This window comes from Pantherophis guttatus, chromosome 6 (assembly GCF_059756535.1).
Source record: "Pantherophis guttatus breed Tessera chromosome 6, ASM5975653v1, whole genome shotgun sequence".
Classification (NCBI taxonomy): domain Eukaryota; kingdom Metazoa; phylum Chordata; class Lepidosauria; order Squamata; family Colubridae; genus Pantherophis; species Pantherophis guttatus.
The window spans coordinates 18,006,253-18,033,610 of NC_142068.1; the positions used below are offsets into that span (position 1 = coordinate 18,006,253).

At 41.0% G+C, this 27,358-nt stretch overlaps 1 protein-coding gene across 11 annotated transcripts in view; it reads left to right on the forward strand.

Moving 5' to 3' along the window:
- Nucleotides 1–27,358, forward strand: part of TNIK (TRAF2 and NCK interacting kinase) — a 338,950-nt gene that overhangs the window by 38,772 nt on the left and 272,820 nt on the right. For all 11 annotated transcript variants that reach the window (XM_034438985.3, XM_034438988.3, XM_034438989.3 and 8 more), the window contains exon 2: nucleotides 22,355–22,420. In XM_034438985.3, coding sequence (XP_034294876.1) covers nucleotides 22,355–22,420 — 66 coding nt within the window. The remainder of the gene's footprint in view (nucleotides 1–22,354; nucleotides 22,421–27,358) is intronic.

The window sequence follows — 27,358 nt, forward strand, 5'->3', positions numbered from 1 at the left end:
ATGAATTAGGGTTTGCTTATTGCCCTGAGTAAGTCTTCATTCACAAGAATTGATAACTTAAAGTCAGTTGCTATGCTATGTATAAGTACACGTTGCATTTTTGTTACCCATTCATTTGTGTATTCCTCTGCCACAGAAAATATAGCAGTATTTCATCAAATAAAGCAGCATTCCAGAACAATTAGTTGCCCAAGACCTAAAATAAAATTTAAATAACTTAATAGTAAGTTATTATAAACAATAGTAACAGGAAAGTTACTTTGTGTGAATAAGCATTGCACTATATACATGTAGTCCTCGACATATGACCACAATTGATCCCACAATTTATGTTGCTAAGCAACACATTTGTTAAGTGAGTTTTGTCCCATTTTGTGACCTTTCTTGCCACAGTTGGTTAAGTGAATCACTGCAATAGTTACATTAATAACAGGGTTGTGAAATGAATCTAGCTTCCCCATTGACTCAGAAGGTTGCAAAAGTTGTTCACACGACACTGGGACACTACAATGATATAAATACATGCCACTTGCCAAGTGTATAAATTTTGATCACATGACCATGGGGATGCTGCTATGGTCATAAGTATGAATAACGGTTATAAATCACTTGTTTCTGTGTCATTGTAACTTTGTTCACTAAACAAATGGTTGTAAGTTGTGGACTTATCTGTATACAGCAGCTCCTATACAAGACTATTACTCTCTCAAACCAGTGAAAGAGCATGTGGCGCAGTGGTTAGAGTGCAGTACTGCAGGCACTTCAGCTGATTACCGGCTGCCAGCAGTTTGGCAGATCGAATCTCACCAGGCTCAAGGTTGACTCAGCCTTCCATCCTTCCGAGGTGGTAAAATGAGGACCCAGATTGTTGGGGGCAATAGGCTGACTCTGTAAATCACTTAGAGAGGCCTGTAAAGCACTATAAAGCGGTATATAAGTCTAAGTGCTATTGCTATGGCAAGGAAGGAAGGACCTCGTTTTTCAAGCACCCACAGCCAGTGGTCCTAACTGCAGACTGAGTACTTGGTGAGAATGGTCATGGTCATGGAAGACCATGAGAGACCATGAGAATGGTTATGGACGGCCATGTGGGAAGTAGTGTTGTAGGCTTTTCTCCATAAGAAAGGATAGAGAAATGAAAAACAAAGGACAAATGATTCTAAATGAGATTTAAGTTTAGGAACAAAATTATTGAAGAAATATCTCCCAGAGGGAAAACAAATCGTTCCCATTCACTCAATCTTCTGTATTTATCCTCCTCCCTGGGGGATAAATGGCTCTCATACAAGAATGTTGTTAGAAGAATGACCTCCTATTTATTAACATATTTCTGAGTTTGTAGAAAAGTTGTCTTTTGCCCAGTTCCTGGTGAGCTGAAAGAGTGAATTTTTTCAATCTGTCCCTTTTTCCATCCATCAAGTGAGCACAAATAGTATTTGTACTTCCCTTTGAGACAAGTAACAGCAACAGCGATAGAGCAATACGTTAAACTTGTATGCCACCCAACTCTCAATGACTTCGGGTGGTTCACAACAATCAAAGAAAGTATAGTAAAATACTAGTAAAAGATAACAATGAAAGATGGCCAATGTGATGGAGTGAGATGGAGACTGGGTTTTACTGTTTTTTTTTTACTGTTTTAATTAATCCCTGTGGCCTACTTTATTTGATTAACGTAATGTAGAATGGTTCTTTTGTAGAAAAGAACTTTTGGTCCAGAAAAATGTTACTAAAGCTGCAAGGTCTTAATGCATAATACCAAAATCTTCTTTAGAGAAAAAGAATGCCATAATTAGGTTGCTGGAATGTGCTGGGAAGGATTCAGATCTAATGTTATTACTGGAGGTTGCTGGGGCTGGAGGGCGGGCGGCGGGGTGAAGGGGTGCGAGCATGTGGCAGGGACGAAAAATCCTAGACCACTGTCAGAATCCAGGTTGTAAGTCCCCCCCCCTTTTTTGGGGTTGGACCGAAATTTGGTTAAGCAACTTGGTTGTGAGTCAAGGACCACCTGTAGTACACCTACAACATTTTTTACAATTTGGCTAGTGTAAGTCATTTACATTGCTTTTTTCCAAAGCTGAATTTTCTCCCCAGGATTTCTAGACATTATTTCCCCTTGCATCTCTAGAAATACATATGAATGCATTTCACATATCCTTGCAAATGCATCCTTGCAAATAATCAAGACCTATACAATCTGCTTCCTAAGGTATATTATAAATTACCCACAATGGTACATAGGATAACTCTGTGTGTTTTGAAGTATGTTGTTTTGCTTAAATCATCATATTGATTCTTTAATAGCTAAGCATTTGGCTCTATTTGAGCTAAAGCACTGCAAACCCAAAGTGATTGTAGCAGTCTCGGAGAAGAACATTGTTTGATATATGCCACCTCTCCACAATGCAGGTTTTTCTATAATAGTTTTTTTTTTTAAAAAAAAAAGCATTGAATGCTGCATCTGGCTGCTAATGATACAATTTCCCTTCTCTCTCTCCAGTACAAATTGTTTTTTGTGAGAGCCTGCATCTGCTCACCACATTTCAAAAAGGATATAGTAAAGCTGAACGGGAGCCAAAAAAAGGCATCTAAAATGTACAGAGAATTCAAACACATTCTTTGCAAGAAGACGCTAGTAGGTTAGAGATGCTTCAGTTTTGAAAAATGGCAATGAGGGGCAGGGAAGGTGATTGATGTGCATAAAAATCGTGCACAGCATATGAATAGGCAGAAAATGTTATTTTTGACACTTTTCTTTTGTAGCATTTGGCTTTTAGCACTCTGCAACCTTCAGTAAGTTAATTTTTTTTTTAAATTTCATCATACTGTTTTATAAATTGTGCCATGTATCCAATATTGAAAAAACAAATATTTTCTCTCTCTTTTTAAAAAAATAAAAAGCAAGCATCCCGAGGTAAATCTGATAAAACAATATTCATATAGATTATGACTTGTATTAGATTCTGGATGAAATGGGAAAAGAAAGGGCATGGTAGCGATTATGTTTGTGTTTACATGACTTCGGTTAGTTAAGATGTAGCAGATGCGTTTTTCAGGTTTGCTTAGTTTTTTTTTTTTATTATTTATTTACACAACCTGGTATAATTCTCTCCTTGATGCTAAGGAAAACTCATAGGGTTGTGCAAATGTTGCTTAGGGCTTTGTGTGCATGTGCATGGCTGAAGAATTAGGCAACCCTGGATGATTTGATCAAGTTACACAGTTCAGTGCTTTGTCCAAACCCAATCCATCAGCCTTAACTAAATCTCAACAACCTATGGACATAAATGCTTAACCACACAAGGTACGTATGTATGTATGAAGGCAACCATAGAGATGCTAGAGTTGTGTAAATTATTGGCAGGAACATTGTTTGGTGGTTTATCACAATCATTTTGAAAACCACCTTGTGTTGTTTGAACATGTGTTTATGCATGCAAAATACTTGCTGTGAAGTCTTTGTTGCTGTCTGAGTTTGGTCATTTTCTTGCAGACATTTCATGACCCAACTGGGTAATATCATCAATAAAACGTCTGCAAGCAAACAACCAGCACCAGGCACCCTATTGTTCAATCCTGAGCTACAAATGGTCTCTTCTGTTGGAAAGGTGCCAAGTGTTCTGCCCCGGCTACGGACCCCAAAGAACGCAGCACACACAAAGTCCGTTCAAACCTTAGTTTACTAAATAAACCAGTTTTTTACAACAATGGCTGTTAATTAACTGCATTAACAGCCGCCAAGAATTCAAAGAATAATACTGAAAGCTTACTGTGGTTGGCAGAATGCCCAGAAGCAATTTGCAGGAAGCTGATAAGATAAGCAAGACAAGACAGGAAGGTATCTGAACGAAGTTGTTCCCTGCAAATTGCTTCAGTCGGCGTTCCTCCTTAAATAGGCTAAGGGAGTGACCAATTAGCCCCAAGCCTTACTTTTGAGGAGACCTCCTCCTGAGGAGCCACTCCTGCCTTTTGGCAGCTCTGCGCGCCCATGCATCAAAAAGAGGCTCCTCCTCTTCATCCTCTTCACTTAAGGGAGCTTCTGGAGGTTCTGAAGGCCCTGGTTGAATCCCCGCCTCTGACACCACATCTTCTCCAGCCTCCTCATTGTCTGACTCCAGTGCCAACTGCCCAGGCTGCTGGCGCAGCACCACACCAGCCTCCTCGCTGTCTGAATCAGCTACTAGCTGCACAGGCCGCTGAAGGGCCACAACACCAAGAGCTTTGATGTGGTTGACAATTCCAGCAGAACTGTCACCTGTACGGGTACACAAATCCACAGATAATAAGGAGAGGCCTTTATAGAGTGGTTGTGCTGAAGCATCAAGAGCATATGACACCTTGATATTTCCTGCAGTGAGTTGGAAAAGGCATTTTGCTCACTTTCCCAAGCACCTGTCAGAATGGTTTCCACAAACCCAAGAAGTCCCCTTAAACTGTGGGAAGAAAAGATCATCCAGACTGCAAATTAAGATTTTATATTTTTGCTTTGTGGATTTTTTTGCAGCTCATTTGGCAGGTTGTTGGTTGGTTGGTTTATTATTTTTTTTATGAAAAACCACAGTGCAGCTTGACACAACACTGTAATTCATGCAGTTTTTTGAGAAGTGAAAGTACAAAAACCTCAAATGGTTTATTTTCTGTACTGAACTTTGATGGAACATTCCCCACCGATAGATTGTACGACGCTCTGCGTGCGACCTAATCTCACAGAGCTGTGCATAAAACAGCAGTTAGAAAAGATAGGTGATACATTGCAGAGCAGACCCTCTCTGAAAACGGTGCAAGACATCATCAGTTTCCATCAGCAGCCAATATGTGACAATTCTTTTTGAATTTCCTTACTTTTGGAACACATCAGAAAACATAACCTTGAGTCCTTCTTCTTATTTCTCTATAATTCTTTAAATCAGGGGTCTCCAACCTTGGCAACTTTAAGACTTGCGGACTTCAACTCCCAGAATTTTGGGAGTTGAAGTCCGCAAGTCTTAAAGTTGCCAAGGTTGGAGACCCCTGACTTGAATGGCATTAGAATGAATCAGAGCAGTGGTGGGTTGCTCCCGGTTCGGCCGAGCCAGTAGCGGTGACGATGTGATGTCACCGAACTGGTTCTCTTTGACTGGGAGATGGGCCCTCCTGCCCGCCCTCGCCCTATTCCTACCTTTATTTCTTGTTGTTTAGCACAACTGATAGGCGCGGCAGACTGGATTGCTGCACCTCAGCTGGGCAGAAACCTTAACACACTTGCTCGGAGCGCAAGTTTGGCGATCGCGCTGAAAACGCGTGTACGAAGAGAACCGATGGTAACACCGGTTGGAACTCACCACTGAATCAGAGCTGTCTGCAGGTAGTCCTTGGATTAAGGCTATTTGTTCAATGACCATTTAGTTATGATAGGACTAAATGAAGGTAACATTTCAATGGGTCTGCAAAATTGGGCCTGCCTGTGGCATCCACCTATCTGCCTGCGGCACCAGTGCATTTACCTGCACTCCGTAGCACCTTCCCAAAGGACCCCCCTGCCTGTGCTTTGTAGTACCTGCCTATGGCACTTGCTTACCTAGCGTTCTCACCTGAAGCTCTCACCCACCGGCCTCCTTGCCTGGAACTCCTGCCTCCTTGCTTAATGACTTGTGTGGTTCTGGGTTGCAGTACCAATTGGGATTAGCAATAGCACTTAGACTTACATACCGCTTTATAGTGCTTTACAGCTCTCTCTAAGTGGTTTACAGAGTCAGCATATCGCCCCCAACAATCTGGGTCCTCATTTTATCCACCTTGGAAGGATGGAAGGCTGAGTCAACCTTGAGCTGGTGAGATTTGAACTGCTGGACTGCAGCTAGCAATCAGCTGAATTGGCCTGCAGTACAGTACTCTAACCACTGCACCACCTCGGCTCTTGCTACGATTTCCGTCACTAAATGGTGCAGTCATGTAATGGCACACTTAATGACTGCATCACTTAGCAGTAGAAATTATGGGTATGGTTGGTGTTGTAACCTGAGCACTAACTGTGTTTCAAAAGTTTAGCATACCTTCAGCAGAAACGGGTGAAATATCCATGGGGAAAATGTGCTTTTTTACACACTCCACAATGAATCTAAAGGATACGTTCCTACAAGATATAGATGAAGAAACAGAGGGAAAGACAGATTAAATACATTTGTGGAGGGTAAATTTGTCAAGGGCTTTTAGTTGTTATGGTTGTCTGTAATCCTCTAGTATCTAAAACTAATGCCTATTAATATTAATTTTTGGTGAACGGGAGTCTTGATGCCCTAGAGGTCTGAGAAGCACCTGGATAAGTGTTGAGGGACATAGGATAAATGTTTTTATTAGGCATGTATATCTGATAAATAATTGTATTTGTCAAATAACATATATTTGCCTTCATTCGTAACATATATCATTCCCAGGAAATGCAAGTGCATGTATAATACTCTTTGTGGTAGAAAAGCAGTAATATATGCACTGTTTATGGCAGTCAAGTCTTTTGTGGAATAAAAGAATGGCAAATATTTAAGCGTCTGGTCTAGGAAAATGATATAGATAGCAGGGTTAGCTTGGATTTACATGATGTGTAATTGACAATGCTGAATTTGGTCCAATTCAGGATACCGATAGTCCTCAACTTATGACCACAATTGAACCTGGAATTTTGGTTGTAAGTGCGGACGGTTATTCCACGGATTAAGCACCTGACTTCGGTTTACAATCATTTTTATAATGGTTGTAAAGCAAGTCACTGCAATTAAGAATGTGGTCATTAAGCAAATCCCCATGTGTTTGTTAAGTGAATCCAGCATATCCAAAGGGCTTTTTTTTTTTTGTCATTTTCTGCTGGAATTTGCAGTCCCATGACCATGGGAGGCTGCAGCTGGTCGTAAATGTGAGTCGGTTGCCAAGTGCCTAAAAAGTGACCATGTGACCATGGAGGGGTAGCAGTTGTAGCTTAGAGGATGGGTCGTAGGTAAGTTTTTTGAAACCAAAATAACTTTGTACGGTCATTAAGCAATCAGTCATTAAGTGAGAACTTCTTGTAGTTCTTATGTTCTTATTCTATACTTTGTAGCAAAGGAAATTTCTTTGCTATTCCACTGAGGAGCATCAGTTCTTTATGTGTCTCTTTCTGTGAATGTACACACTTGAAGTTGACAATTTTTGATAAAGTTTGATCCTTGAAAAGTCTGCAAGGTACTTAGGAGAAATACGTAAGTCAAAAAAATGGCTGTTTATGGATTGGTCTCTTGGTGAAATAGATCTTAATCATTGGATTAGTTCAATAAATTAAAGGTAGAACTTCAGTAAAGGAGAATGTGAAATGAGGGGTCCTGTTGTGGCCCGTCAGCGGCCTGTGCAGATTGTAGTTGATTCCGACAACGAGGAGGCTGGTGTGGTGCTGCGCCAGCAGCCTGTGCAGCTGGCGCTCGAGTCGGACAGTGAGGAGGCTGGAGAAGATGTGATGCCAGAGGCAGGGATTCAGCCAGGGCCTTCAGAACCTCCAGAAGCTCCCTTAAGTGAAGAGGATGAAGAGGAGGCGCCTCTTCTCAATGCACTGGTGCGCAGAGCTGCCAAAAGGCAGGAGTGGCTCCTCAGGAGGTCTCCTCGAGAGTAAGGCTTGGGGCTAATTGGCCACTCCCTTAGCCTATTTAAGAAGGAACGCCGCTTGCAACAAGCTGTAGAGAACAACTTTAGTTCACTCTCCTTCGTATCTGCAAAATTGCTTCTGGGCTTTCTGCCAACTCTAGTAAGACTGATTACCTTATCTTAGGATTCTGGTAGGCTGTTAAGACAGTTCATTAACAGCCTTTGAATGATAAAGACTAAGTTATTTGAGTAAAATAAGCTTTGTATAGAGTTTGTGTGTGCTGCGTTCTTTGGGGTCCGTAGCTGGGGCAGAACAGGTCCTTGGTGCTCTCTGAGCTGGGTTATTTTCCTGCAGATGATTCATTACCCAAGCTAGGTAAGATAATCAGTGTTATAACTAGCACTGTTGATCTTACCTCCGAAGGAGATGAGAAGTTCAGAAATACAAAGTATAATTCCAATACACAACCTGGTCATAAATTTTTCAATTTCTACCTTCAAAATGATGCTATAGGATAGTGTCGTGATGGCAAATCTGTGGCACATGTGCCAGAGGTGGCATGCCGCGCCCTCTCTGATGGCATGTGAGCTGTCACGCAAGTTCAGATCTGCTGCGCATGTGCGCACGCCTCCTGCCAGCCAGCTGGTCTTTGGGTCTCTGCCGCGCATGCCTGGGGGTGGGGCACCTGCGGGGGGGGCGTGCGTGCATGCCTGGGGGTGCACACATGTCCGGAGTGGGGTGCATGCAGGGGGCCGCATGAGCATGCATGGGGGCATGCCACATTGCGTTTTGGGGGTTTGGATGCACGCATGCACATTTGTGTGCTTATGCATGTGCTTTAGGCACTCGGTCCAGAAAAAGTTAGCCATCACTGGGATAGGGCATTGCCCACCCGAACAACTAGACACAAGGGTAGTTTTCTTCCCTAGTTCCATCATGATGCTAAATAACTAGTTTCCACAACAGTGTCAAACTATCTAGGAAAGCAGTATTACCATCATTATTCTCATCTTTCCTATTACCTATCTCCTTATCTTCTTATGAGTATAACTTTGTTGTTTGTAGCTTATGATTTATATTGGTTTATTTAGTATCCTAGTATGATTTATGTTGATTGCTTATTTAGTATCCTATTTTTACGATGACGACGATCATGATTTATCACTTATTGCTTGTATGTATCCTGAGAGCTTATGCACCGGAGACAAATTCCTTGTGTGTCCAATCACACGTGGCCAATAAAGAATTCTAAATAAATAAATACCTAGTTTGCGGAATGAAATGTCTGCAAGAAGGCAACCCAGCTCAGAGAGGACCAAAGACTCCCTCAGGTAGAACATCCCTATTATGCCAGTGATGTGTTTCCACACAAGAATCATTGTGGAGATCAAAACTTGTGTTTGAGAAGAAGACGGGCTCTTTCCAAGTGGCATGCGAAGGAGGCAGTTGAGAAGAGCTGTAGATCAGGAAGAAGGTCCATGCTATCTTATTGATAGCAACTCACAAGTAGAGGATTTTTTTTTTTGACCCTAACAAACAGTGTGATCCTGGGTGGTTTCCAAGTATAAGGTAAAGATAAAGGTTCCCCTCGCACATATGTGCTAGTCAGTGGTGGGTTCCTCCTGGTTCGGCCCGGTTCGGCCGAGCTGGTAGTGGTGACGATATGACGTCACCAAACCAGTTCTGCCCCCCCGCATTATTCTTACCTTTTATTTGGCCCCACCCCCAATCTATTGCTGCCTCCTGAGTCCCAGCTGATGGGCTATAAGGAAAAAAAACTGTTTAAACTCTTGCCGTGGGGCTTCAAAGGGCCGCCCTACAGCTGATCAGTGGTAAAAGGCAGTTTGGTGGTAGACCGGTATCTCCAAAACAAATGAGCCTGCAAAAATAAATGGGTAGACCAGTGCCTGCAAAAATACATGAGTAGACCGGTGCCTGCAAAAATAAATGGGTAGACCAGTGCCTGCAAAAATACATGAGTAGACCAGTGCCTGCAAAAATAAATGGGTAGACCAGTGCCTGCAAAAATAAATAGGTAGACCAGTACAGCTCTGCAAGCAGTTAAAAGCCTGGTAGACCAGTACCTCCGCTAAATCCTAAAGAATTGTCCCATCACCATCAAGCCACGCCCAAAAAATAAGCCATGCCCACAGAACTGGTAGTAAAAAATTTTAGAACCCACCCCTGGTGCTAGTCGTTCCTAACTCTAGGGACCGGCGCTCATCTCCGTTTCAAAGCCGAAGAGCCAGCACTGTCAGAATATGTCTCCGTGGTCATGTGGCCGGCATAGCTAAATGCCAAAGGCGCACGGAATACTGTTACCTTCCCTCCAAAGGTGGATCCTGTTTTTCTACTTGCATTTTCTACGTGCTTTCGAACTGCTAAGTTGGCAGAAGCTGGGACAAGTAACGGGAGCTCACCCCGTTACGCGGCACTAGGGATTCGAACCACTGCCGCCCTTTCGATCGACTTGCTCAGTGTCTTAGCCACTGAACCACCATGTCCCATTTCCAAGTATACACAATGCTTAGATAAAAAGTGATGATATTTTAAAACCTAAGGAACTCTGACCAACCTCTTTGAAAAGGTAAATGGGGAACCTTGTTGAAAAGTGTACTGCGGGTATGGTGGGTAGTGGTGGTGGGTTCCCATAATATTATACAGGTAGTCCTCAATTTATGACCACAATTCAACCCAACATTTCCATTGCAAAGCAAGACAGTTATTAATTGAGTTTTGCCCCATTTGACAATCTATCTTGCCACGGTTGTTAAATGGAGTTGTTCACTTAGTAACACGGTCGTTTAGTCAACCTAGCTTCCCCCTTGACTTTGCTTGTCAGAAGATTGCAAAAGGGGGGAGGGGATTCACAGGACTCTGGGACATTGTAACCGTCATAAACACGAGTCCGTTGCCAACGGTCATAAGTGAAAAGAGCCTTGGTAGCGCAGCAGACTAAAGCACTGTTAAGTAACACCAGCTGCCTGCAATTACTGCAAGTTCAAATCTCACCAGGCTCAAGGTTGACTCAGCCTTCCATCCTTTCGAGGTAGGTAAAATGAGGACCCGGATTGTTGGGGCAATAAGCTGACTTTGTATAAAAAAAGAACACCGCTTAGGGGGTGCCAAAAGCCCTACTAAGCAAGTATATACAAAAGTATGAAGGCTATTGCTTAACGCATTGTAAGCCGCCCTGAGTCTCCGGAAAAGGGTGGCATATAAATCGAACCAAGAAAGAAAGAAGAAAGAAAGAGAAAGAAAGAAAGAAAGAAAGAGAAAGAAAGAAAAGTTCATGAGTCCCTTTTTATTAGTGCCGTTGTAAATTTGAACGGTCACTAAAACAAACTGTTGTAAGTCGAGGACCATGTCTGGATCTTCTGTATGCAAACTTTATTGATATCCTTTCTCTTCAGCCAATACATTTTAGCTACTGCATTTGAAAAGTGGAACTTGAGGGAGCTTTTTTCGAGAGCCTCTGAACAAATCTTGGTCTACCTGCAATTCAAATGCAAAGTCATTTTGCAAGCCCATCTGTGGCCAGATTTCTCACGATTTGATGGCCGGTGTTTCTTTCTTTTTCTTTTCTTTTTGTTTTCTGTCGTCATAACCGAACGGCTTGAAATGAATTAGCTTCTTGCAGAGAGAACATGCTTAGTTTCTCCAGCCTGAGATCTTCACTTAACATACCACAGTAATCTACTGTTCATTGTGCAGATATGGTGGTGATTCTGGTCATATGGCATTAGCAGCTGTAAGTAAGTAGCCGTGGGGATTTACAAAAGAACCAAAGAGCATTGAGTTTGAACAGTGGTACTTGTGTGCTTAAATGAGCAAATGTGCTTTATATTAGCATCTGGCATTAAGAGGCTTCCTTGTAAGATTTCAGCAAATAAGGGAAATAAGTTGAGGCCTAGGTTGATTAAACCCAGATATTGTAGCTTATAAATCTTGACTATTGACTATAGAAAGACAGTCATTTGTGGTGTATTCAATAAGGTACAATGAAAAATATATATGAGTACCATGTTGGGTCTTTTGCTTTCTGTCCCAAAGGTGCTTTTTTCAAGAGGCAACTGGACTTTCTAGTTTTTCTTTGAAGATGTTTCGCTTCTTGTCCAAGAAGCTTCTTCAGCTCTGACTGGATGGTGGGGAATATGCAGGTCAGAGCTGAAGAAGCTTCTTGGATGAGAAGCGAAACATCTTCAAAGAAAAACCAGAAAGTCCAGTTGCCTCTTAAAAAAGCACCTTTGGGAAAACCATGGCCTGGATGACTGAGAATCTCCATAGCCATCTTTTGCTTTCTGTTATTTCTCAATTTATGACCACAGTAGGGACCATAAAATTCATCGTTAAGCACGGTAATTGTTAAGTGGAGCATTATGTGATCCAGCCTAATTTTATAACCTTTTTGCTGTGGTTGTTAAACAAATCACCATGGCTGTTAAGCAAGATATCGTGTGACTGCAACTTGTGACCTTTTCTGCCGGTTTCCCTTGCTTGCTGGGAACATCACACATGGCGATCCCACATGACCTTATAAAGGGACGTAAGTCCTGGACTTATGACCATTCATTTAGTGCCTGTGTTCATGACAGTACTGAAAAAAAGTGATTTTATAAGGGAAGCTTTTATTCAACCACAGAAAAATGGAACTGGTGCAAGGTTAATCTGAATTTGATTTAGTGGATTTGAGTCCGTTTATTTTGGCACATTCTGTGTTATGAAATTAGAGGCAAGGTAGTTGTTAAGTTTTCTGTTTGGGAAAAAAAAAATATCTATGTTACTGGTGGAGACCAAGGGCCACACTCAACGTTCTTGGGCTTGAGATAGGATTGAAGTTTGGGAAACGGAAGAGTAGATTTTGAGAAGAAAATTTGGAGGGTGGCTGACCTTTACTGATTTCGAAAAAGGTTAGCAGGAATGGACCCAGTTAGGGTTTTGTGGTTTCCACAGTTGAAAAAGTCACACATACATAGAGCTTCATAATAATTGGACAAGCAAACTTTTTAATTGCTTTTAGCTACTGCTTCTTTTCGAGCCAAATATAAATCTGACTGCAGTGTGACTTTGAGAGATGGCAATAGCTGAAGTATCATGAGAATATCAAACGTTATAAAAATCACTCTAACAATGTTGGATTGAAATGATGGAAATAAATGTATAAATGAACTGTTCCAGCATCTGTTAAATGGACATCTGTTATTTTATTATAAAATGTATGTTGCCAGATAATTAATGAAAGCTAATAAGATGGTATTGCTTGTTTTTCTTTTAAATCTACTAAAGAAAAAAAAATATGGCAAAAGCACGGATTAAATTCTTTATTTAATCCATTTGTGTAATATGTTTGGACCTGAGAGACGACAAAGAAGAATTTATTCCCAGTGGAAACTGGGAATGGAGGCAGAATCGGCAGGAAAAATAGTCTGCCCTGAAGACATAAAAATGGCAGAAAGACACATGTAACCTGTGGAGGGTTACATATGATAAAGAGCAGGGGTGTCAAACTCAAGGCCCGTGGGCCAAATCTGGCCCCTGGGGTGCTTAGATATGGCCCATGGGGCCACCCTGGAAATAGCCAAGGACTGGCCCGTGATGCCTCTCCCAGGAAAAATGGAGCTCAGAAGGCCTGTTTTTGTCTGCAATGGCCTCCTGCAACCTTTTGCCCCTGAGCTCCGTTTTCGCTGGCAGGGGGCTGCAGGAGGCCGTTGCAGATGAAAATAGACGTCGAGCTGGCCACGCCCATTGGCCACACCACCTGGTCATGCCCCCCCCAGCCCCCAAGATCAAACACAATCCTGATGCGATTTCCCTCAATGAAATCGAGTTTGACACTCCTGATATAGAGTATTTCAGAATTTTTTGTTTCATTGTGCAATGCGCTATTTTTCAGCCTTGGTAACGTTATGATGTGTGGACTGCCAGGCTGGTTAGGGAATTCTGGGAGGGAAAGTTGCCAAGTTTGATAAACAATGGCTTAGGGCTATATTTGGAGGTCTGGGACTCTGTAAACGAGAGGTTTGGGGACTGAATCGAGACCTGAGGCTAAAGATTATTCACCTTTGGTGAATATATAGTGTTTGCTATTGGTGTAAGTCTATAGGATCCAGAATTCAGTCTAGACAATGCTGATACTCATTTGAGATGATGCCTTTTGTTGATGGAGAAGCCTCTGCTGTAAATGCAGAGCACTTGGAGATCAATCCTTGAGAATTTATTACAAGTAGTCCTTGTTTATTGACCAGTTGCTTAGCAAGAATTCAAAGTTACGAAGGAACCACTCCACAAAGATATTTTGGGTGCTTGGCAACCAGCTCACTTTTAAGGCCAGTTGCAGCCTTCCACAGTCATGTGATTGAAAATTATGATGATTTTTGCCGGTTTGGGGGCTTTTCAGCCAGTTTCTGCAAAAAAATAAAATAAAAAATACATTGATTAGCTTTACAACTGTATTTGTTTTAAGCCATGTTATAACTGCCGTGTTCACCATTCAAGCGCCACATTCACTTAATGACCCCAGAGAAGAAGTCGTAAAATTAGGTTAGTCACATGGAAGCCTTAATATCGCCATGACTTATGATGGAAATTCTGCACTCCATTACAATTACAATTGTAATGTAATTGTACATTACAATTACAAAGACTACAATAAGTAGTCTTAAGTCAAAGACTATGGTGGTTTCCACCTTCCAACTTCGATATCTCAAAAAAACTTTGGCCATTACCTAGGAGAGTATATCATAGTGGTAGACCAAAGGCTTAGTTTATACACTTTCATGAACTTGTCCTTCTTTGTCTCACAAATTGCTTTGTTTGCTTGTGTGACATTATTGCATATTATTTTTAAACTGCCTAGAGCAGGGTCTCCAACCTTGGCAACTTTAAGTCTCCCAGAGTTGGAAGTCTACAAGTCTTAAAGTTGCCAAGGTTGGAGATTCCTGGCCTAGACTAGCCCTACAGCAAGATAGACAGCAAATAAATTTAACAAAAAAATCATATTTATGCACACCTGCAGAGCAGCGCTGTAATATGTTGTTACTATTAAGTTTGATTGAGTTATGTGGACATTCGGAGTGATTAACAAGAACAAAGTATAGAACAAATTAATTAATGACAAAAGAAATATTAGAAGGAAACACATATAAATCAAAAACCCACTTTCTATTTCTACTTGTAGCAAAAAAGCTATAGATAGATAAAGTGACAGAACTTTCAATGTGCAATCAATCAGAAAGCCCTATGGAAGAATACAGGTAGTCCTTGACTTGAAGCCCAAATTTTTGTTGGTAAGCGAAACATTTGTTAAGTGAATTTTGTCCCATTAAATTTTACGCCTTTTCTTGCCATAATTGTTAAGCAAATCACTGCCGTTGTTAAATTAGTAACATGGTTGTTAAGCGAATCTTGTTTCCCCGTTGACTTTGCTTGTCAGAAGGTTGCAAAAAAACATGACCTAGGACACTGCAGTTCTCATAAATATGAGTCAGTTGCCAAGCGTCTTGAGTTTTCATTACGTGACACTGGGGATGCTGCAACGGTCGTAAGTGTGAAAAATGGTCATAAATCCCCTTTTTTCAGTGCCGTTGTAACTTTGAATGGTTACTAAACAAACTATTGTAAGCCGGGGGAGGGGACTACCTGTATATGAGATAATTTTCTTTGGAGAAAAACAGATGATATGGATATTTATCAAAATGGGAAGTAATAGGTAGATTTAAACATAATATGTAGGTGGGTATGTTTGGGAATTAAAAAGTTTGATATTATAAATGTGTTCCATTTATTTATGTGCACTTGTGCCATGTTGAGCATATTAATTTATTGGAGTGTATATAGGGGAAGATTGCAGTCTGTTCTTTTTAATTCAATAATAACAATTTTTCATTTGGATAACACCTGCAATTTTTGGCACTGTACTTAGTTCAGGATTCAGTCTCCTCTCTCTATACAGGAGCCTCTTTGAGGTTTTATTTAATGAACCACAGGGTGAACAAATTGGCTTTTTCGAGCCGCCTAATGAAATTTTGCTGCATAGTCACACGTGCCTATTCTTTAGTTCCACTGTTGAGGCGTCTGATGCAGAGGGCAAAACCATTGTAATGGCAGGATGCCTCCGAAAACCTTTTCAGCAAAATTGCATTGAATGCTCAATTCTGAGTTATTACAAGCATTAAAAGAAAATAGCATAGCTATAGTGATTCATGAGGGAAAAATAGCTTTAAAAAAAAAAAAACTTACACCAGCTGGGCAAAAATACTCCAGGACCCTGGTCCAGGAGTGAAATCCAGCAGATTCTGACAGGTTCTGGAGAACTGGTAGCGGAAATTTTGAGCAGTTCAGAGAACCAGCAAATATCACCTCTGGCTGGCCCCAGAGTGGGGTGGGAATGGAAATTTTGCAATATCCTTCCCCCAAGAATGGAGAGGGAATGGGGATTTTGCAGTATCCTTCCCTTGGAGTGGGGAGGGAATGGAGATTTTGCAGTATCTTTCCCCTGCCATGCCCACCAAGCCACGCCCACCAAACCACACCACGCCCACCAAGCCACGCCCACAGAACCAGTCGTAAAAATCTTTGGATTTCACCACTGCCCTGATCAGAAAAGAAGTCACAAAGAGAAAAAGTCCACAACAAGGCTAGGCAATTCAGTCATGAATCTGTAGCTCAAGTCATTCTCGAGATGGTGAATGAAGTCCACTAAATGTTACTGATGTCAATTTGCATTTAACATTGAAGGGCTAAAGGGAATGGCTGTTTTCCTCAGCTCTGAAAATATCAAGATCATTAGTTCTGTAATTTGACTTGTGCCGTGAGTTGTACTCAGAGGCTTTGTACACCTAGCAATCATTCATGGACAAAAATATGAGCAAGTGTGACATGCCTGGAGGCGGGTAGCACATAGAAGAAGGTCAAGACTCGTTCTCTGTCATGCCAGAAGAACACAGAATAATGGACAGAAATATTTTTGTTTATTCATTTATTTATTAATCGAATTTACATAGCCACTCAACTTGTCAAAAGCGAGTCTGGGTGTGTATAATAATCAGATAACAGCAACAAATAGAATTAGAATTCTTTATTGGCCAAGTGTGATTAGGCACAGAAGGAATTTGTCTCCGATGCATAAGCTCTCAGTGTACATACAACAATAGTGATAGATCATTATCATAATTATTGTAAAAATACATTCATCATAAAACATTAGGTACAACACTTAGTCATAGTCATGGATACTAAATTAGCAATCAGCATAAATCATACTAGGATGCTAAGTAAACAATATAAATTGTAAGATATAAGCATAGATATAAAAAAGATATAAAATATAAAAATCCAAATTAATACAGGTCTACCTAGACTGATGATTGACCCAAAATCACCCAGCCAGCTATCTTGCCTAAGGTGAGACTAGAACTCACAGTCTCCTGGTTTCTAGGCTACTACCATAACCACTTAGGCATTGGACATTGCTGTTGATAGAAAGAAAATTGTGTCCTTTATAGCCAGCACTTTTGACCAACCACTTTCGTAAAGTAGAATAACAGGTTCTTTTCAAATCAACTGCCTCTACGAATTGTCTTGGACAATTCCTAAGGAGTTGAACAAATCTCCAAACAACCATTTCTGGTTGAACCAAGAGACCCCATAGTTTGCATTGCTTCCAAACCCCATCAAAGAGCCGTGGTGACTCAGTGTTAGAATGCAGTATTGCAGGCGAACTCTGCCCACAGCCTGGAGTTCGATCCTCACCAGCTCAAGGTTGACTCAGTCTTCCATCTTTCCAAGGTCGGTGAAATTTAGAATAACAGAGTTGGAAGGTACCTTGTAGGTCTTCTAATCCAACCCCCTGCTTAGGCAGGAAACCCTACACCACTTCAGACAAATGGTTATCCAATCTCTTCTTAAAAACTTCCAGTGTTGGAACTTTTACAACTTCTGGAGGCAAGTTATTCCACTGATTAATTGTTTTAACTGTCAGGAAGTTTTTCCTTAGTTCTAGATTGCTTCTCTCCTTGATCAGTTTTCACTCATTGCTTCTTGTCCTGCCGTCAGGTGCTTTGGAGAATAGTTTGACTCTCTCTTCTCTGTGGCAGCCCCTGAGATATTGGAACACTGCTATCATGTCATCCCTAGTCCTTCTTTTCATTTCTTATGCATGCATGGATTCATGCATAGACCTGGATATAAAAGCCTTGTTGTCTCCATAGATGTTGCAGATGCTTAGCTTACTGTGGGTGAGAGTGTAGGTTCAGGAGACGAGAGGTGGATGTCTTTAAAAACCTTCAAAAGTGTGCAAGGAAGAGACATTGCAAACCATTTGATGGTGCAGAGGCTGTCTCTTCACCTTTTTCATTTCAAATACTGCTTGTTGTGGCTTTTGCTTGTGAGGTGCTGTTTCATATTTCACCTCTTGAAGCCTTGTGGGAAAGGAAGAAATAAACAAAACTTTTAGGAAAGAAAAGTAATAGAAGGCCCTCCAGTTCATGTCTGTCACACGAGATTTATTGGGATGGGTGGCCAGTGAAAGAAAACGTTTGTTAAATGGAAACATAAGGCATTTGTATTAGCAGCAAAAGTCTCATTATCTATAAAAGTGATTATATGTGATCTGGGATTTTACAGTATTTTGCATCAGGTCCCCATTTAAACTTATCCTGAATAATTCAAAGGTTCCATTAAATGATTTTTCATATTTTGATTCCAAAATGTCAGAAAGTACGTCTTATTTGCCTTTTTCTGTGTCTAATTTTGTTCTTCCGCTCTTCCTAGTCATTCGAGTTTGTAGCATTAAGCAATTTATATTTGGCATCGATTGAGTCAAAACAACTGTGAACAGACACAGGAACGTGGATATCTAGATTGGTAAACCATAAAGAGCTCTCACTTTTACTTTGAGGGGGTGGGTTAGTTTATTGTAATGAGTTCACTTTAATGAGGAATGCTTCTTCCAATATTTTTTACCTCTCCCTTTATACTCCTTTGAAATATACAATTACGAAGATTCTTTCCTTCCATTTCTTTTAGGGTAGAAGAAAGCATTCCAACATGCATTTTATCAAAGTGTGTGCAAGTATGGATTACCGTACTTTTTGGAGTATAAAACGCACTCCCCCCTCCCAAGAGGGTGGAAATGTTGGTGTGTCTTATACACTGAATACAGCCATTTTGGGCCTCCTGAAACCTTGCCCTGCATGTCCAGTTTTCGCCAAAAACAGGCCCATTTTTCGCAAAAACAGGATGTGCAGAGGGTTTGGGAGGCCTGCAGAGTGCTCCTGGGGACTGGGGAGGTCAAAAACACGATGCGTGGGGGGTTGGGGAGGCCAAAAACTCCCAACCCCCCCCCCCCCATGCGTCACGTTTTTGCTCTCTCCAGCCCCCAGGATCACTCTGCAGGCCTCCCAAACCCTCTGCACGCCCCATTTTTGCAAAAAACAGGCCCATTTTTGGCCTCTCAAACCCCCCATGAACTGCGTTTTTGCCCTGCCCGGCTCCCAGGAGCACTCTGTAGGCCTCCCAAACCCTCTGCGCATCCTATTTTTGCGAAAAATGGCCCGTTTTCCCCAAAAATGGAATGTACAGAGGGTTTGGGAGGCCTGCAGAGTGCTCCTGGGGCAGGGGTGAAATCTAAAATTTGTTACTACTGGTTCTGTGGGCGTGGCTTGGTGGTGGGGGTAATGTGACTGGGTGGGCGTGGCCAATTTTTTTTAAACTTTCAAAACCATTTTTTACATGTAAAACCATGTTAAAAAATGCTTTCAGAAGGCTCTCACGATCCCAGCTGAGTTGCCTGATTAGCAGGCAACTCAGCTGGGATTGTCAGAGCTTGGATTGTCAGAGCTTGGATCTTCAGAGCCATTTAAAAGAAAAAAAAAGGCTCTGATGACCACGCGGCTCAGCTGGGCATGGGAGGCGGGGGCAGGGATTTTTGCTACCGATTCTCCAAACTGCCTGCCGCCATCGCTACCTACTCGCCCGAGCCGGTCCGAACTGGGAGCATTTCACCCCTGTCCTGGGGGCTAGGGAGAGCAAAAACTGGGTGCGTGGAGGCCAAAAACTATTTTTTTTCTTGTTTTCTTCTTCAAAATCTTGATGTGTCTTATACTCTGGTGCGTTTTATAGTCCGAAAAATACAGTATATGTAGAACATAAAAATGACTTGGTGCATCTTATGAATGAGTGGAATTAAGGGGTATGAGAAGATCATTATCTTTCACAGGGTGGAGTGCAATCATACCTCTAGGGCAATGATGTTTCATAAAGAAAGGGCCACCACTGAGAAGTTCATTTTTCATGGTCCCACCAGATATGGAGCCCTAATCGATGGGACCTGAAATACGTGTTGTCTTCCCATCTTGGTGGTAGGTTGAGTGGATGTAGTAGTATATGAAGCACAAGCTATCAACATTGCTTTTATACTGGATTGGGGAGAATTTCCAGGTTTCTGAAGAATCCTTGTTCTTTCTTTAAAAACTGGGATGGTAAAAGGAGATTCAAGAGCTACGTCGAATGCAAACTGATCTTACACTTGGTTTTTCAGATTTGTTAATAACTGGCATTCTTTTCTAGTTACCATGGCTTTGCTGTGCTAACAGCACAGAGAATAAAGGGCTCACCCGGTTAGATCCAAGCAGCCTTACTGCACTGATTTGCAGATACCTATCTGGAAGGTGCCAATTTGGAGAAGACCTAGCCTAGGTCATGGATTTTTGCTTAAATGGCTGTTAGCAGATGCAGTCCATTGCTCAAGTCCATACAAAGCGTGCACAAATTGTTACTTCTGAAAAATGGATGGATGACACCTAAAATGGCCAGGTGCTTTAGTACAGGTTGGAGGAAAATGGAACTTTTTGGAATTCCATGTCTCTGGAATGGATTGTTTTGCAAATGTCTGTCTTAAAGATTTGCTATATGTATAAAAATCTCTTCTGTCTCCCCCCCCCCCACCAACGCTAGTTCTCCTTGTTAGCTGTCTGGGTCAACAAAACTGGCTCATTTTTCATTTACAGCTGTAAATTAGAGTCCATACAGAATGACTCCTAGCAACAGCCTCCTGTTGTGATTCCATATTTTGCTATTAAAGCTGTTAGAAATCCTGAAGTCTAGTTGCATTTAAACCAATCCTTTATTCAACCTCATTTTCAAAAATGCGGTTGGTTGGGGGTACTTTTTTTTTCTTTTGCCTTTATAATAATGATATTTTCAGTTCAGGTTTCACTTTACTGTAAGGTTTCTTTTATATATGTTTATGTATTCCTTTCCCTTTTCTTCGTTTTCACTTTTTGTTTTTGTTACCTACTTAATTAAACATTGCAATTATCAAAAACTTCGTTGCTTATGGCTAACCATTCTCTAGGTTTTGCTTTTCATGATGGGCATACTTGAACACATTTATTGGCTGCAGTAGTCTTTTTAAAAACAAGTGTTCTACATTTTTCTGTATGCAGCTGAATAATCTGCAGCTTGACAAACAATAGTTGCTTTGTTATTTTTATTTTTTACCTTGTACTTACTTTCTCTCTCATTCAGTGTCTGAAAATAGGAACTTACTGCTTATGATGGAAAAACAAACCTTTTAGATTCTAGAAATATTTCACTTCCGTTTGCATTTTCTCTGGTGTACTTTGGTCTTCCTTGACCAGATAGAAATATCCTTCAGATGGCACTCATAAGATCTTTATGCCAAAGTCTTTTGACCATTCCCATCTTGAGAAATCTTCTTTGCCCTCTAAACTGGTGTAAAAGAGCCAGGGGTGGGCTCCAAAAATTTTAGCAAGGGGTTCTCTGCCCAGTCGCCGGGTGGGTGTGGCCATGGTGGGTGTGGCCTAGTCAGCCTCCTGCACCACGATGGGTGGGTGGGGTGTTTTTGCGCTCCCCGGGCTCCAGAGGCTTTTTTTGGGCCTCCGGGAGGGCAAAAACGGCCTCCCCAGGCTCTGGAGGCCCTCTGGAGGCCAGAAACAGGGCCATTTCCGGCCTTCCTGAACTTCTGGTAGACCTGTTTTTCACCCTCCCTGAGCCTCCGCGCACACCCTGCAGTTACCTGCATCCAAAATGGGCCGCTTGGGGACTCCTGGGAGGGGCAGGGTGGGCAGGGACAGCCAGGAATGGGATTTGGGGGATCTCCAAACTGCACAGAATCTTAGCTAGAGGTTCTCTCAAACCCCTGTGAACTCCAAGCAGCCACCCCTGAAAAGGGCGCATTTAAGACATTGGTTTGGGTATTGTCTTTCTCTCTGTGCTAGTGGCTGGCCCTGTTCTTCTATACATTATCAAGGCAATCATTCTTTTTCGTGTAGAATTTGCCTATTATAGTCACCTAGGCAACCTGACCAATTTGAGATTAGCAGGGTCAAAATGGATCACCCAACCGGTATTCTTGAAACAGACTTCGTTGATTTTTGAACTTTACATTGCAGTTTCATTTGAAAAGAGATTTGGATTCGATCGTGAACTTGATCAACTGATGTGTGGGTTTGTGTGAATATTTAGCTTAAATTTTGTGAGAGTCAGTGGCAATCAGGATATTGGACCACACCCCAGTTACATGCCATCCAAAATGTACCTTAAAGCTATTAGAAAAGAGAATTAAAGTATCCTAAAACCATTGAAAATGAAACAGGGCTTCTGTTTTTAAAGCGGTCTCCATTTCGGAAGGCAGCCAAAATAAATCTGAGAAATCCCATGAAATAGTGCTCTTATGAAAGCATTGTTTGGATTCGGTTAAAATATCTGGTTTGGGCTCCCTTTAATTTTCTCGTTTTTTTTTTCCAGGATCCCGCAGGCATCTTTGAATTGGTTGAACTGGTTGGCAATGGGACTTACGGACAAGTGTATAAGGTAAGATTTATGTAACTTCTGTATGCACGGGTTTATATGCAAAACATTCCTTTGCTTACCCTTCTTTTACTATTTTGGGATTCTGAATTATTAATTCATGAAGTTCTTTCCGTTTTCTTCAAGCTTTCTTACAACCTCCTGCAACGGTATAAAATGGTGAAAGGGAACACAACAATGTCTGTTCTTCTTTGCATAATTTAGCGAATAAGCAAACTTCAAGAAGATGGGAAAAAAGGTTCTTAAATTGATGCAATACACTATGGCTGATTCTTGATAGTTTAATTTGCTGGATCCCAACAGAGGCAGCCCATATGTTTCTGAAAAGAGTGAAAGATAAAGCAGTAGGACAATCTTCAACTAACATAAAGATCACCTTCTGAGTTGAAAAACTCTCACAGCTTTCCAGCTAGTCTGAGGAAACCTGTAGTATGACTTATCCCCTTCTAGTCCTCTCACTTCTATCCCTTATCAGAAGACAAAGGTGACTCTTCTACGGTCTGAGGAAAGCAGATCCTCAGGACTACCAGCTTAAGTAAGTGTGAAGGTGTTAACGTAGCTTTGTCAAACTGGTAGGCTTGGTTTTAGAATATCCATCTCCATGGCCAGCCAGTTGGCGATAATGAGTTTGTAATCCAGTACTGCTAGGGGGTGTTGCATGGCAGAAGCCAGGGTTAACAATTACTCTACATGCAATCTGGTAATTTCAGTTGATAAGATGCTGAGATTGTATTTCACGGTCACTGTCAATTTAATTATGAGTGCAGTTGCAACAGGGAGGATACTTGCTTCAAGTGACAGGCTTTGTAAAACTATTAAAGGTTGATGATTATTATTTTTTTTTACTTGTTTAATTGCTTGTTTGTTTTTATGATTACAAGAAGTGCTGTTTTTGTGATGGACCTCAACATTTCTTGGGCTGTGCTGTCCTTTATAATCTCTTGAAAAATCTTGCCTTTTACACATTGGTATCCTTATATCTCTTGGACTATAACCACATGGTCTTATATATTGTATAGGTAGACTTTGCTTAACGATGCTAACTGGGATTCTCAATTCCATCAATAAGTAGTATAATTTCAAAGCACAATATCACATCATTGTGCCAACTTAACAACAGTAGTCCGAGCAGTCCAAATTAGAGTTGTTAGCTGAATCCTACACCTTTGTTAGGCACCATTGATGATTGCCTTCTTCTATTGACTTTGCTCGTTGGACACCAGCACAAATGGTGATCATGTGATCGCAAGATGCTGCAAGGATCTGCAACATCCATATTACAAGGATCAGTTTGAAGTTTTCTTGTTCAGCACTATTCAAGCGGTCACTGAAAAACTTGCTAAACCAGTGATGGCTAACCTTTTTGCCATCGCGTGGCAAAAGCGTGGGGTGTCACACACACGCGTGCCCGCACCCATAATTGTATGCATCCCGATCCCCGCGTATGCGTGCGTGACACCTCCGCGCTGACCCCGCTTTTGGCATGCGATGGCACAATAGGCCCGGTAGGCCCATTTTTCACCCTCCCCAGGCTCCAGAGGCTTTCTAGGAGCCTGGGGAGGGCGAAAATGGCCTTCCCCAACCTCCTCGGAAGTCCTCTGGAGGCCGGAAACAGCCTGTTTCCCGACTTCCGGTGGGCCCAGAAGGCCCAAAAATCAGCTGGTCCATGGAGCTGAGCTCACGTGCCCACCAATATGGCTTTGCATGCCACGTGTGCCATAGGTTCGCCATCACAGTGCTAAACAAAAGCTACCTGTACAGGTAGTCCTTGATTTACAACCATTTGTTCAGTGATTTTTTGAAGTTACAACGGTGCAGAAAAAAAGTGACTTTAGACCAGTTTTCACATGTAAGACTGTTGCAGCCTCTCCATGGTTACATAATCAACATTTGGGTGCTTGGCAACTGGCATGTATTTATGACGGTTGCAGTGTCCTGGGGTCATGTGATCACCATTTGTAACCTTCCCAACTGGCAAAGTCAATGGGGAAATCCAGATTCGCACAATAACCACATGATTCAATTAACAACTGCAGTGATTCACTTAACAACTTTGACAAAAAAGATCATAAAATGGGGTGCAACTGACTTAACAGTTGTCTTGCTTAGCAACAGAAATTTTGAGCTCAATAGTCCTTGTAAGTCAAGAAGTATCTATACTATATTTGGAGGGAACCAGCTTAAGGAAGGACTGGCGAATAAGGATTTGCAAACAGAAATTCTGGATACCCTGTTATTTTATTTATCCTTGGGAGATAGGGCATAAAGATAGGAAAGGATAAATTTGAGCATTTACATTGCGTTAAATTATTCTTGTATGTGGTTTTGAAAATGGTGGTGAAGGATTAACAAATTTGGAGATGGTACAACTGAACCTGTTTTTTGTACTTTTGTATTTGACGTGCATAAACACTCATTTTCTTCCTCCTTTCCTGCTCCCTAAATCAAAGAAAAGGGGAAAGAAATAGAATTAGCAATAGGAAAGAAATATTTATTCTGAAATCTGCTTTCTCTATTCTTGTACTGCTGTGTGCTCATCTCTTCAATAAGCATGTTCAAAATTTGCCACTGAACCAAGACTGGAACAAAAATTTCTAGATGTTTTTGGAAGTGTGAATTTCCAAAATAACATCAAACTTTTGCTAAAATTATAATCTGCCAAAAATGTTTTATTAAAAGTGATTGCACAGGAAATACCCCTCCCCCTTACAATGCTGAATTTTGAAACCATTTGCCTTGATTTGCTGAGGCTCAGTGCAGAGTGATGTCTAAACGGTTTTGTTCTGTTGACAAGATAACTATGGTGTTGACCTAGTTTTAAGTATCTGGTTAGTACTAATAGCTCCCGATGGAAAATGTGACAACATCCTTTTTGAAAGCTTAATGTTTCAAGCAAAAAACACAATAAAAATGTTTACTAATCTTTATATGGTGGTCTTTCTATATTTATTTATTTTCCATTTTACTTCTTGCTGGAGCTTCAACTTATCTAAGTACACTTGAAAAAATCATTTTAAATATCGGAAGCAGTGCATTTATCATTAACAAAAATGTTAAAGGAGTTGTCAAAACATTAATGGGAAAGACAGAAATAGCAATAGCAATAGCACTTAGACTTATATACTGCTTTACAGTGCTTTACAGTCCTCTCTAAGGGGTTTACAGAGTCATCCTATTGCCCTCAACAATCTGGGTCCTCATTTTACCCACCTCAGAAGGATGGAAGGCGGAGTCAAAAGCCTGGTGAGATTCGAACTGCCAAATTGCAGGTAGCTGGCAGTCAGCAGAAGTAGCCTATAGTACTGCACTCTAACCACTGCGCCACAAAGGCTCTTGAAATACTTGTATTTTCACAGGTAATCTGTGTTTAGGCTTCAACAACCCAGATTAATTGATGTTCAGCAAAAAAAAATAAAAAATGCTACAGTAATATTAAGGCCTAGCAGCCTATCTGGATATATTGAGTTAAACTCAGAAGTATTTCTGAGTTTTTTTCTGTTTTTAATGCTGTCAGGAGACATTTTGAATTCCTTTTGTTTATTTGGCTCTTTATTTATTAAATTGATACAGCTGCTTATCTCACTACCATGACTTATAAGGTTTATAAGATTACAAATTCCCAAAACAGTACAGAAATGACTAAAAAAAATCCACATAAATCATTAAAACATTAAAGAATAAAACTGTTTAAATCCATTAAAGCACAATCTGCTGGAGAGCACCACTCATTTTCTTAGTCATATAGACATTTAGCAGGCTTTCCACCAGTGTCTTTGGATTGATAAAATTCTAAAGTGTGGATTTTTTTTTAAAAAAAAGAATTTTGCCTGTAGCCATTTTCCCCCAGTGGGAGGGCTCCCCCCGCCCCTAGATTTCTAGTAGAGGCAGTTGATTTGAATTGAGCCTGTTATTCTATTCTATTCTATTCTATTCTATTCTATTCTATTCTATTCTATTCTATTCTATTCTATTCTATTCTATTCTATTCTATTCTATTTCCTATCCTATCCTAATCCAATCCTAATCCAATCCTATTCATTTTGCAAACCTTTTGAGCAACTATCATCTTTGAGAGGAGAGACAAAGGAAAGTCAAAACCTAGAAAAATTAGTGGGCCACTTTTCTTTTCAAAATTACCCCTCAATGTTTCTTTAAGTGTATGGCTTTCCCTTCCAAAAGCAGAGAAGGAACTGGTTGACTATGGCTAACATGTATGTAATCTCTCTGCTTGTAAAATCAGTTACTATTTTAGCCTGTTTTCCCATGGACATCTTGGATATAATAGATTTGAACCTGGAGTTTAGTTCACCAGTCATGTCCCTCTGTCTGTGAGTTGGGCAATAATGAAATTTTATACATAAATAGCAATAGCATTTAGACTTATATACTATACCGCTTTCCAGTGCTTTCCAGCCCTCTCAGCATATGGTCCCCAACAATCTGGGTCCTCATTTTACCAACCTACGAAGGATGGAAGGCTGAGTCAACCTTGAGCCTGATGAGATTTGAACTGCCAAAATGCAGGGCTCACAGTCAGCAGAAGCAGCTTGCAGTACTCAACTCTAACCACTGCGCCACTGTGGCTCATAAATAAATTGTCCTTTCCATTGCTGTTTTGTTAATAGATAGGGGCAAGAATATACAGGGAAATGTTAATAGATAGAGGCAAGAATATACAGGGAAACTTACAACCATTCATTTAGTGACCATTTCAATTATAATGGCAATGAAAAGAGAGACTTATGTCCATTTTTCACACTTATGACAATTGCAGCATCCCCATGTTCATGTGATCGAAATTTGGACGCTTGGCAACTGACTCATCTTTATGATGGTTGCAATGTCCTGGGATCTTGTGAATACCTTTGTGATCTTCTGACCAGCAAAGCAATGGGAAAGCTGAATTCACTTAACAACCATGTTACTCATTTAACAACTGCA